This window comes from Elgaria multicarinata, chromosome 4, assembly GCF_023053635.1.
Source record: "Elgaria multicarinata webbii isolate HBS135686 ecotype San Diego chromosome 4, rElgMul1.1.pri, whole genome shotgun sequence".
Taxonomy (NCBI): Eukaryota; Metazoa; Chordata; class Lepidosauria; order Squamata; family Anguidae; genus Elgaria; species Elgaria multicarinata.
The window spans coordinates 103,676,000-103,688,354 of NC_086174.1; the positions used below are offsets into that span (position 1 = coordinate 103,676,000).

Consider the following 12,355-nt stretch of genomic DNA (forward strand, 5'->3'; position numbering starts at 1 on the left):
GGGAAAATCCAATTCTTCCCGCAGTTTTGGGATCATCCCGAGACCACGGGAGGTGTGGCCACCCATCCTGGCTTCTTCCCTCCTCCCTGCGAGTAGCGGGGAGCAGTAGACGGAAGGAGCTGGGCCAGGAGGAATCGAGATGGGGGGAGAGAGGGGTCAGGGCTCCCCCCCCCATTTACCTTTCACTGGAGCACAAGAGCACTCCAGCTCCTGTTACTTAAAAAAATGGCCGCCTCCACTTGTGCGATGTCCCTCCTCCCATCCCAGACATTGAGCTGGCCATTTGGACACAGATGATCCTGGAAGGAGGTACGTCCAGGATCACCCCCCCTCCCTCTATCTCAGGCTGGTGTAGAACTGGCCTAAGTAAACACATAGTGGAATCTTACTGATGAGGACAGGCACTGTCAGATTTTTAATAGGGGAAATTGAGCTATATTTGATGCCACATGGAACCACCATTTAATTCTGATTCTAGCTGATTGTGGAAACACAAGGCCTCAGCAATGCTAAAGGGCCCCAAGTGTGTGAAAGCACTAATAACTGTAGACAAACTCTGGTCTGCTCCACCTTGTGAATGGTACACATAAAATTATTCACTATAAAATCCAGGAGTTATCCCAGGGAACATAGTATTGTTCTCTAAATGTGCTTCAATTTTTACTTAAATATTTCAGGTGAAATGCTTGTGTATTGGAACAAAAATTATCAACTTTTTAAAAGCTTTGTTAATTACTAAATACAACTATAATAAACATACTAAAATAGATTTCTTTAGGGCAGGGGTGGGCTACCTGTGACCCTCCAGATGTTTTGTCCAACAGCTTCCATCAGCTTTAGACAGCATAGACAACTGCAAGGAACTGCAATATATTTGCCTTCATATTTGAAGTTTCATTCAAGACCATTGGTGCTTGTATCATGTTTCTTCAGTCCTTGCTTCCAGTATGGGGCCTCAGGCAAATCACAAAAGCCTAGCTGATTGTTATTATATATGTGCAGCCCATGTTAGTAGATGGGAAAGTTGATAGAAATTAACACCGCCATCACCACCATGCAATCTGTACAGGGGCCATGCCCGTGGTGGGTGTCGTTGCACCTTCCTACACATCCACATTATGATGTGCATCTGCATTCTATTTGCATACATACTTCAAGATCCAGTAATGGAACTTGGGAACCAATGCTGTTCTGCATATGGAACTCCTTTGAGGTAAATGGGTATAGAGAGCCTGCTTTTTCGTAATTGCGGGAATCACTTTACAAATCCGTTTAAAACCGAGTTAATGCTGCAATCTTATATGCAGTTTCCAAAGATTAAGCTCCACTGAACACAAAAGGTAGAAATGTGTAAGATTGTGCTGAAGGTAATTAGTATGTAAGTGCCAGTAAGGCATAATGGAAGTTCGTAAGTTGTAATATTTAAAAGATGGAAGTCATAACATTGACAAAACACAAGGATATCCAATACACTGACTGCTGCATCACCATTCATTCACACAGAACTCACAAAGAATGCCAACCAAATAAGGGGAGGCCAAATTGTTTTATTTAAACTTTTTTTTTAAAATAACCAATTATCTCTGGAAGATAGATCCGCTATTCTTTGTTAGAGAATCAGCAGTGCCATGTTTTTGGGTTTCGTAAATCAAATTCCAAATTCATATTTGCAAGGAGAAATTATTTTTAACTCCATGTACTATTTCAAACAAATTCAATTTATGAAGGTTTCTTATTCAATTATGTATTGTGTCACAGATTGCAAAACATTTCAGTAGTGCATTAGTAATGTTTCCACATTTCTATTTGAACCTTGAGATGAGAGCTTTTCTTCTTTCAAAGTTTCAGTACCTTGTGCAAACACTGTCAGGTCTTTCAATGTGTTAAGCACACATTAGATGTCCATTATTATATACAAAAAACCATCTACCACATGGGCAGTGTAAAATACATCCTTTCATAACAAAACTAAAATGTACCTCAAAATATGAATATACACATTACATGATATACACTATTTACACAACCGTAAAAAATAGAGTACAAGTTTATGATTTTAAGACTTGACAAGTCTTTTTCAGATCATGTTGCAACAAGGCAGGTTTCAAATTCATAGTATGTTCAGTGTAAAAATCCATAAGCTATGCTTGAACTTTTAAGAGAGTTTTTAGATGGACTGCCATCATCTCCCTGTTTTGGTCAGAATATTCAACAGTGCTTCCTACCCAATGACTGGGAGGCTTTGGAAGGACACTGGGAGAAGGAGGATCACTAAATTTTGCCCCAGCATAGTTTTCTTTTTGGCTGGCTTCAGTCAGAAAGATGGGTTTCTTCGATTTCACATTTTCTGTGTTTTTCAGAGGCTTTTTCTCCTGCTTTTTAATGAGGTCAGGCGACTCCGATTCAAGCCAAAAGTTATTTTCACTTTTTTTTGTAGATGGAATTTTGTTCAGTGGTGTATTACATTTACTTCTCTGTCTGTTAGTCTTTGATTGGTCACATAGATGTATACCATGAACAGGTTGATTGTAAGGAATGGTAACCTTCTCAGACTTTCCAATCCTGTTTTTGAGCAACTGCAAAGATAAAAGATAACGTCATAAATATATTTAAGTATATTTAATATCTACTCTCACAAAGTTAGTTGCCCCTCACATTCACTCTTGTTCTTTACTTGGGCTGTTCGCATGATATTGTGAGTTACATGCCACCATTTTGAATATACAACCCCCACTTGTGGGTAGAGATGTAAAGGCCTGGAACCCCCCCGGAAAAAATCAGGAAAAAAACCAAGTTTTTTTCGAAGCCTTTTTTTGGTTTCTTTTTGAAAAATTGAAAAAAAATGAAGAAAAAATGGATTATGGAATGTTTTATTTTAGAATGATGAATACAATGCTTAAGACAAGGTGCTCAGCTATTTACTTCTCCAAATGATTTCTAAAAACTATGTACAGTATCAGTTTATTACAATTTCTGTGCACCAAGGGCAAGCAAGTTCTAGGTTGCAAACTGAGAATACAATTCTCAAATGCAAGAACAAGATGCAGTTCTGCCTCTAGGGGGCACTGCCATTGAAGCAAAGAGTGAAACTGATGGTGATAGCTATAGCTCAGAAAATAAGTCTGATTAAATTTCTTGCATATTCATTGAATCTTGGTCCCTGCCTTTTTCTCATTTCTTTTTATGGGAATGAGTGCTTTATGTCTGCTTGACACTGTGGAGGACTAGCGGAGACATAAGTAATTTCTTTGTTACTAATGTTGATGGTTTCTTCTGTTTTTTTAAAATTGTTTTTTGCCTCCTCATAAACTGGCAAAACCAGAGGTTCCTTACAGTTCAGGAGCTTGTAGCTCCATTTGTTACAAAAAAAGTAACAATTTACGAAGTTCAAATTGTAATAATTGCTTGAATACACTCTACTTTTAATATACCAAATGTAATAATTTTACGCCAAACCAACTTGTACATAATTCCTAAAGTAACGAAGTGACTTTCAATCTGTAAAAAGTGCTAATATTGCACCCCCCAATTTCCCCCCAAAATTCTGTTTTCCACACCCCCAAAAGCCTCTTTTCCCATGGCGTCAAAATTTCCAGAAATTTTACACCTCTACTTGGGGGTTGTCATGCCATATGAAGCCAATAAGCATGGGTTACGCAAAGGTTAAACAACCCTCATATAAGACAGGCTTGCTGAGTTTGCATAACACGACAACTCCCGTGTGGAGGTTGCACAGACACTGTTAAATGGCTTTACCATATCTATAGCCAACTTGTGTAGAAGGCTGCAGATACAACTAAACCCCATAACACTTCCAAAACATTTTTCAAAGGGTGAAATACGATGAAACAATTCCACAAATGGAACTGCTTCCATCAGCTAAACTGGGAAAGAGCGCCAACCCACCCTCAGATACTCTCAAAATCTGATCTGGAGAACTCTTGTACCCTACGGAAGACATTTTTTTTGAGGGGTGGAGGGTTGCAGGTGGGGGGAGAAAGTCCCATCGCACAAGCAAAGATCTATTGTACAACACTGGATTCTGCCTGAAGTGATCTTTTAGATCTTGGCAGCACAGTCTGTTTGCAGCACACCTACTATCTTTACAAAGGCATTGGCATGAAATAATCATAGCCAAATACATGATCAACTAATTTAACTTCCAATGGCTTGCACTGGCTTCTAGTGTGGGAGAACTGGGATAAGCTGGATCAGCAAAATGATTTTAGCTAAAAGTAGAAGTTGCTTCTAACTCCGGAGCATCTCTTGCTTTGAAGCTCAGCAAGTATCTATCTGAAAAGCTTACACCTGAAGCCTAAATACGCTTACTTGGAAATTAATCCCACTAATTTAAATGACTAGAACATTTGCAAATGAGTTTTTGTTAATAGTGTAACTGCAGTCCACTGGGACTGGTACCCCCTTCATCCCAGGAAGGATATTACAGCAAGGGTAAGACCAGCCTCACTCCTTCCATCAGCCAGAGGAGGAACAGCTGCAGGGAGCCTGCTTCCCCTGTCCCTCCCTCCCAAGAAGAACTCCAATCTAACTGCCAGTTCCTCTGGGACAGCAGAAATGAGGGGTAGCACAGTCTCCGAAATGGCTGGAGGACCTAGGAATTGCACAGCTTCTATCCAAGCAAAGGATACCAGCAAGGAAAGACCTGCCTCGCCTCAATTGGATATAAATGTGTATTTACAACACCATTTAGTTTAGGTATCCTCAAACTGATCTCCCTCCTCTACCTTTTCCCTCCACCCCCTATATGACAAAAACTAAGAAGCACAGTTCACAGAGGGCACTATAACATATACCTAGATATGCTAATTTAGAATTACATCCCAATTATTTCAATGAGGTTTGCTTCCAAGTACATGCTACACATGTATAGGATTGCTGCTTATATCTCTTCAGGAGGATCAGGTTGTTCGGCAGAAACAGGGGGGCTGTTTTATATTGAGTTAGAATGTTGCTGTATCTAGCTCAGCCATCAGACTTCGTTTATTTTATTTATTTATTGCATTTTTATACCGCCCAATAGCCGAAGCTCCCAGCAAGCCCAGCAACAAGTTACTGAGAGGCAACACAACTCTGCTCCAACTAAATCCTGTGCACACAGTTACGCCCAACTGAAATTGCTGGTGCTGACTTCCAAGTAAGCACACAAGAGGACTGCATTGATAGATTTCTCTATTCTATTTAGCTGTGCAATTACGAATTTGAGGTTTACAGACAAGTGGCAGGACAGACATTTTGGAAGTTGTGTTGAGTTCCTTCGTGTGAAGTAGCACTTTTAAATCCAAAGAGATCTAGCAGGGACGTCGAGATAGGCATGATCCTATGCATGTTTAGACAGGAAAAAAGCCTTACAACTCCCAGCACTTCCCAACCGAGCGCTGGGAGTTGCAAGACTCCCCCCGCCCCCACCCCGTCTAAACACGCATAGGACTGCGCCCTTCTTGTACTAGATGACAAACTATTCCAGTCAGGAAGCCTCTGAAGATACGAACGAGGGAACCAAACGGCCCTTTTATATCTTGGCCACGGCAGGGAGGGTTTTGGAACAACTGGACTTCAACAACGTCAGCACAGGTAGCCCTGCCCAAAATGACTGCGCAGCCACAGCATGGGCTTCCTGGCGAAGGCGGCCCACCCTCGCTTCCGCCTCCCCGAGTTAAATGCGCAGCGCAGCCCTAGCAAAGCCACCGCATCTCCTACGCAACCACAGCGAGCCCCTCCACGCCCCCTCCCCTTTCCTCCATTGGGCACGGCGCCGCCGTCACGTCTCCGCAGCCCCCCCCTCCAAGGGCTAAATCGGGCTGTTGCTGGGCGCAGCCGCTAAGCTCATTGGTGGATTTTTTTTAACCTATCAGCGTCCGAGGAATCTCACTGCGCCCTCTCTCAGGAAAGACAACAGACGTAACGGAAACTTCCTCCCCCTTCTCCAACTGTCAGACGGGACCTGCGCAGCCCGCCGTTCAGCACCGCCCCCCTCGAGCTGGGAGAAACAACGGCTTCGTCCCTTCGCTTCATTAGCCCCCCCTTCCTTTCCTCATTCCTTACCTCTTTCCTGAGGGGTTTGCTGATACTGACGGGGGCTATTCTTGGCGAAGCTGCTGGAGCTTCCTCGGTTGGGACCGTTTCTAGCCCAGGCTCTGAGGAGGCGGCGGGGACGTCGTAGGGGTTGCTCGTCCCCTGCGCGGTGTTTCTTCGCCCCAAGCCGGCGCGGTGCTGTTGGTACTGCTGGTAGCGGCTCTGTAAGAGGCCAGAGGGAGTGGACCGTATTTTCCCTTTCCGCCGCCTCACTCTCTTCAGCGCTGGCCGTGCGCTACCACCGGGCCCCACTGGGCAGCAGCCCGGCTGGTGGCTTTCGCCGCTGTAGTCGGCCCGCATGAGGCGTTGAAAAAGGGACGTGGGAAACCTCCGGGGGTCCTCGGTACCGGCCGAGATCCGGGCTAGAAAGGGTGAAGGCGCTGTGGTAGTCACCATGGTGAAGGATCAGGATTCGTGCAATAGCGCGAGGGCAGTGAAAATTAGCGGGGTTGGTGGACAAGGAATGCAGGGATGTGACTGCGGAGCGCCCGCTTGCGCTGCGCTGGTTAGGCGATCAGATCCGCTGCTAGGAGAACATGGCGGGGGAGTGAAGAGAATACACCACAACGCCCCACTGTTGTTACTCGAGAAGGCCGCTCCCCCTTCCGGTTGCCCGCCAATCAGTACAAAAAGATTGCATGGGGGGCCCGCCTCTCCTCGCCGTTGCTCAATCAGCTACGACTGGCCCTTGATGGGCCGTCATCTCCCAATCACGAGCAACACAAACACTGTGGCCAGGCACGCCCTCTTTCCCAGATGAGACCTTACTTTTAACTCCTCGGTTAGCGAAGCGGGGAAGTGGTGTGGGGGTGGGGAGAAGCAGCCCCTCTGTTGCTTAGGCCGCATTCTTAAGCATGATCGCTTGGTAGTAAGCTCCATTGAATTAAGTGTGATTCACTTCTGAGTAAACAAGAATAGGACTGTGCTGTTCGGTGGCAGCCTCCAAACAGAAGAGACATATAACATTTGCCCCTCCTTCATTGTTTTCGTGCCGGCTAATGAGCGAAGAGCGGAAAGTCGGTAGGTAGTAAGGGCAGCTGAGCCTGCAAAGCCCGAATCGTCCTCGGAAGTTCCTTGGAGGAGGCCTAAGTATGGCGGAGGAGGAGGCAGTCATGGTCGCTCCCCAGAGCTCGGACGCCGTGAGTTTTTTGCAGGAGCAGCCCTGCACTTTGGAGCTGGAGGGCACCGTTCGCTGCGAAGGGCGCCTCACCCACTTCGTGGCCAGCAACTTGGAACAGCAGATCCGGCTCAGCACCTCGACGGGCTCCGGCTGTGTGATCCCCGCCGTTGACTCCCAGGCTCTGCAGGACTTGGCGGCCGTAGCCGTCCAGGTGGCGGCGCAGGTGGACGAGCTGCTGCGGAGCGTGCACGGCGCTCTGCAGGCCCTGACAGCCCTCAGCGTGGGCTGCATCCAGACCTACCGGGACGGCGTGGAGAGCCTGGGGGAGGCCGTGGACACGAGCATCCGCTCCATGTACACGCTGATGGCGCGCTGCGAGGAACTGGACGGGGAGATGCAGCCGGTGCCGGCCCTGGCTAGGCGCATCCGGGACATGAAGAGCGCGCTGGAGAGACTCGAGGGGCTCTGCAAATAGGCCGATCGCTTCCTAGGGCTCCCTACACCCACCCACTCCAAACACCCCAGAGCTTGGTGGCTTTTGCTAATCAAAGTAAGCCGGACTCTAGGCAGCACCTTTTTTGCCACCACGCTGACGGCTTGTTTTTCAAAGCACTTCGTTCTTTTCTGTGTTGATCTCAGGACACTTCACTCGCTTCCTTTTAGCCACGTTTTAAAGAAAGGTGTGGAAAATCCGTTGTGCCCCTTCATAAATCAGCCAGTCCTTTCTCATCCTGTGGCCTTCTCTCTTGCAGCAATGCCTGACAGAGCCCCCGACACAAACTGCATTTCCAAACGTGCATAAGTAGTGCTGTTAAACTAAACTATATTGAGATAATAGAAATTCCATGAAATGCAGTTGAAAAGAACAATCCTGGGCATGTATACTCAGAAGTAAGTCCTGTTGTGTTCAATGAGTTTTATTCTCAAGGGTTCATAAGATTTCAGCCTAAAGCTGCAACAGTTAATACTAGGCAATAAATCCCAAGCCAAACACTGGAATTTAACCTCTGAATAATTACATAGTATTGCACTGTAAATGAATATATCTGAGGCTTTATGTCTGCAAGTGCTTATGTGCATAAAGTGCCATTAGTTGAAATATAATCCTAGTTCTTGAAGAATAAAAGTAGCTTATTGACTCACTGGTTGAAGTACATTCAAAATCATGCACCGTTCTTGCACCACATGAGTATCTAGTGTTAATGTTTAACTTGTTTCATGCACTCAAAATAAATTATGACCACTATTAGTCAATATTTAATATTGAGTTTTTAAATTGAGGTAGTAATTCCCAAACTTATTTCTGGCGTAGTTGTATCAGTTCCATAGAAAATGTTTTTTGATTGAAGTTTGAATTCTGCACCTAAAGTTGTATTAAATATTAAGACTAAGCAGAATCTATTTTTAGATAATGTTGATTCATAAGTCAGTCAAGCTACATTACTTGGATTCAAACCTGTTGAGGGAAATAAGGTAATACTGACAGCTGGTGTGATGTAGTGAATAAGGGAGTGTGAGCTGGGAATTCCCAGGCTCACGCCTGGCCTTACCTAGAGATGTGAAGGAACAAGACTGGAAAAATTAAGAAACCCCCCCCCCCTCATTATATATTTACTTTTCCAAATGATTTCTAAAAACAATGTACAGTATCAAATTATTACAATTGTAAACTGAGACTGAAACTGATAGTGATACCTGTAGCTTAGAAAATGAGTCTGATTAAGTTTCATTTATATTCGTTGAATGTTGGTCCCGTCCCCCACTTTTCTTAGTTCTTTTTATGGGAATGGGTAGGTACTATGTCTGCTTGACACAGTGGAGGACTAGTAGAGTCATAAACCATCCAGAGAGCTTTGGCTATGGGGTGGTATATAAATGCAATAAATAAATAAATATATACCTTTGTTACTAATGTTGACGGTTTCTTCTGTTTTTTTTAATTGTTTTTTTTTTTGCCTGCTCCTCATAAACTAACAAAACCAAAGAGGTTCCTTATAGTTCAGGAGCTTGCAAAAAATGTAAAGAAAATAAAGTAAATTCAACTTGTAATAATTTTTTGAATACACTGTACATTTAATATACCAAATGTGATAAATGCCAAACCAACTTGTACATAATTACATTTTGTGTTCCTAAAGTAACAAAGTGACCTTCAATCTGTTAAAAGTGCTAATATCACTTTAAAAAAAAAAATCTGAAAATTTGTTTTTTTCCAAAAAGCGGGCGGGGGAGGGGGGAAGACCCCATGGCTTCAAAATTTCTGGAAATTTTACGTCTCTAGCTTCATCCATAAACTCATTAGATGGCTTTAGATTTGGCAACTACACTCGGGCACATACACTGATGCTGAAGCTAAGGATGTCTGGTCAGAGCCCGGGTGCCTCATGTATCCAAGCTCTAGACAGAGCAGGTATGGGTGGGCAGACTTTATACACTTGTGAGATGTACTTTGCTTTTAAGTAGAACCCTAAGGGGGTCTTTCAACTAGAGCCAGGTGCAAAATAGAGGCTCATGAAGGCAAACATAAAATTCAGTAGAAAGGTGCCTTTGAGCTGGGGCTTCCATTTCCCCTTGGTTGCCAGAAATCCTTGTTGATCTATTGCAAGTAGTCCAGGGATCTACATGTAGATCCCAGTTTACTTTCTATGTGCCCTGATGTACACTACCTTGAGTTCCATGGAAGAAGGTTTAGATGTAAATAACATAAATATTCTCTCAGACTCTACCTGTAATTACGCTGACAGTATTGTGAATATCTGAAGTTACCTTATACTGAGTTATGCCATTGGTCCATATAGCCTAGTCTTGTCTATCCTGATTAGCACTTTTCTCAGGCAGAGATATTTCCTTCCCAACCCTGCTATAGGAGATGCTTTTAAATGGAAATGGTGGTGATTGATCCTAAAACCTTATACATACGAAGCATGTGCTCTCCGACAAAACTATTGCCTCCAAAGACTTTGAAGTGAAGGCCTTTGAACACTCAAATATTACGTGTTAAGGTGATATTATTTTTCTCAGCTTTATTTTTTACTGTACTGCAAACCTCTTGTCTAGACAGGTTCCCAGTCAGTAGAGTTTGTTTCAAAAGGGCTAAAAGTAATAAATGTTTCTACCAAATGCCACTATCCTATAAAGACTTCTTTGGCGTTGCTCTCCACTGGAGATGCTGTGCTGAAATAGAATAACTTGAATGCAGTATTGGCTGAGGCAGTAGCTAATCTCTTTTTAAATTATATCAAAACAGGCCAATTTAATATTGAATGCTTTTGTGTAACTTGCTATTTCTTACAAGTTCTATGCCTTGCCAACTGATGTAATTAAATCAACAGTAAAAAAAAAATCACAAGCAGGACTGGAAATTTATTTCAAATTCCAGGTTGCTAGGCATGCACGATTTTTAGGGCTGAAAACTCTTACATATTTTTAAATGCTAACACTGCATTTCTGGCACATGGACAAAAAGGCATGGGATTTTTCCTATGCAGAGGGCTATGTATATACCTTTGGACTACACTCCTAGGTCCTGGAAATACCTAATCTGACTTCATCCTCCATCGAGACCTATTAATTTCATTGTGTACTTGGACACAGGTTCACCACCTGAGGCAAGAGCTAATGATACTACTGTTATTCCTGTGATGAGGGACTTAATTTAATATAGCTTGAAGTAGTCCTGTTTACTACTAGCTTTGAGAGTCTGAGACATATTAGAAAATAACAAGTGAACAATTAAGTTAATCTTAAATACTTTAAAAACTGATGGATTTCAGTTGGGCAGTTGAGTGCATGCTTAACTCTGCCAGTGAAGTCTATGAAGCTCAAGTGCTTTACAGTACAATGATATACACATCTACTCAAATTTCCACTGAGTTTAATGACACTTACTCCCAGAAAGTGGATATAGATTGCAGCCTAACTCTGGCTGGGTCATGGTCTAACAGTGCAACCCTACACACACACACACACACACACACACACTTAGTTTGCACAAAATGCTAAACTATGTTTTTTTAACCCATGGTTAATTTATGGTTTGTTGCCCTACCCAGGGTTATATCTGGCAGACAATTGAACAAACCATGGTTTATTTTTTCAGTTCCTGGGTTGTGTCCCTCCTTTGCCCACTCCCTTCCTGTATCTAAAATGCATTTGCAGGGCTGTAATACTGGCATATAGAGTTGCTGCTTTTTTGTTTTTACCATTCTTGCCTGCCACCTCTATAGCCTAGTGAAACAACCTGTGAAAATTCCACAGTTCTGGGATCAGACATAGCAACCCAGAATTTAAATAACCCAGAGTTTACAACTCTGAACAAACCATGGGCTCTCTTTCAGGGTTCTTTGTTGTTAAACCATGGTTTATTAGTGTAACTGATAAATGTAACTGAGTTTGCACATTATGACAACCAAGAATTCAACAGTCCGTGGGTTAAATAAACTATGGTTTAGTGTTAGGTGAGAACCAGTCACCTGGCTTGAACAGCCCCCGAACAAGACACACTCAGGTCAGGGGGAGGTCACACACATACTCCCAGGCAGTATTCTCTCCCCCTCTCCCCTATGTTCCTCCCTAGTGTAGCTCTCTGTCTAGTCTTTCTCCCACACACACTTACTCTACCTCCTTATCAGGCAGCGCCTCTTTTCTCTTTTTTAACTTTTAGAAGAGTTTGGGCACTGCAGAGCAAAGTTGCAGTTGTGCCGCGTACCTCTGCCCATGTGGCAACGTGCCCAACCTGTTTTAAAAGTTAAAAGAAAGTTTAAAAAAATAAAGGGGGTAAGGGGGGAGAGGGTATGGGGGGGGGAGAGGGAGCACTGGAGGGGGGGAGAGACTGTATTTGTGGCCCAGGACCTCTGCCAGACCTTTCTGGTGTCTGACATGTAGGGGAAAGAGCTTTGGTTGTCAAAATATGCAATCAAACCTCAGGTTCTAACTTAAGAAACCTTATGAAGCTCAAGGTTGGAGGGCAAGTTTAAGGGAAGAGGGAAAAGGTACAAGTAGCAGGAAAGCAACAAAACAGTTTACTAATAGATATATTTTAGAACAAATTGCTTTTTTTTTTAGTGGATCCCCAAAGCAAATAATTTAGTGAATCTTTAAAAACAAATTTAAAGAGGCATCTTTAATCATAGCAGCAACTTG

General features: G+C 43.4%; 2 protein-coding genes across 2 annotated transcripts; one reads left to right on the plus strand and one right to left on the minus strand.

Moving 5' to 3' along the window:
* Window positions 1-1,527: 1,527 nt before the first annotated feature.
* PNRC1 (proline rich nuclear receptor coactivator 1) lies at window positions 1,528-6,630 on the minus strand. Its single transcript, XM_063124888.1, has 2 exons — window positions 6,064-6,630; window positions 1,528-2,576 (listed from the first exon to the last, which is right to left on the minus strand). The coding sequence occupies exons 1-2, from the start codon at window positions 6,487-6,489 to the stop codon at window positions 2,142-2,144; spliced, it is 861 nt and encodes a 286-aa protein (XP_062980958.1). The 5' UTR covers window positions 6,490-6,630; the 3' UTR covers window positions 1,528-2,141.
* A 63-nt stretch (window positions 6,631-6,693) lies between these two features.
* LOC134397886 (BLOC-1-related complex subunit 6-like) lies at window positions 6,694-9,069 on the plus strand. Its single transcript, XM_063124889.1, has one exon. The coding sequence runs from the start codon at window positions 7,185-7,187 to the stop codon at window positions 7,686-7,688; it is 504 nt and encodes a 167-aa protein (XP_062980959.1). The 5' UTR covers window positions 6,694-7,184; the 3' UTR covers window positions 7,689-9,069.
* Window positions 9,070-12,355: the final 3,286 nt, after the last annotated feature.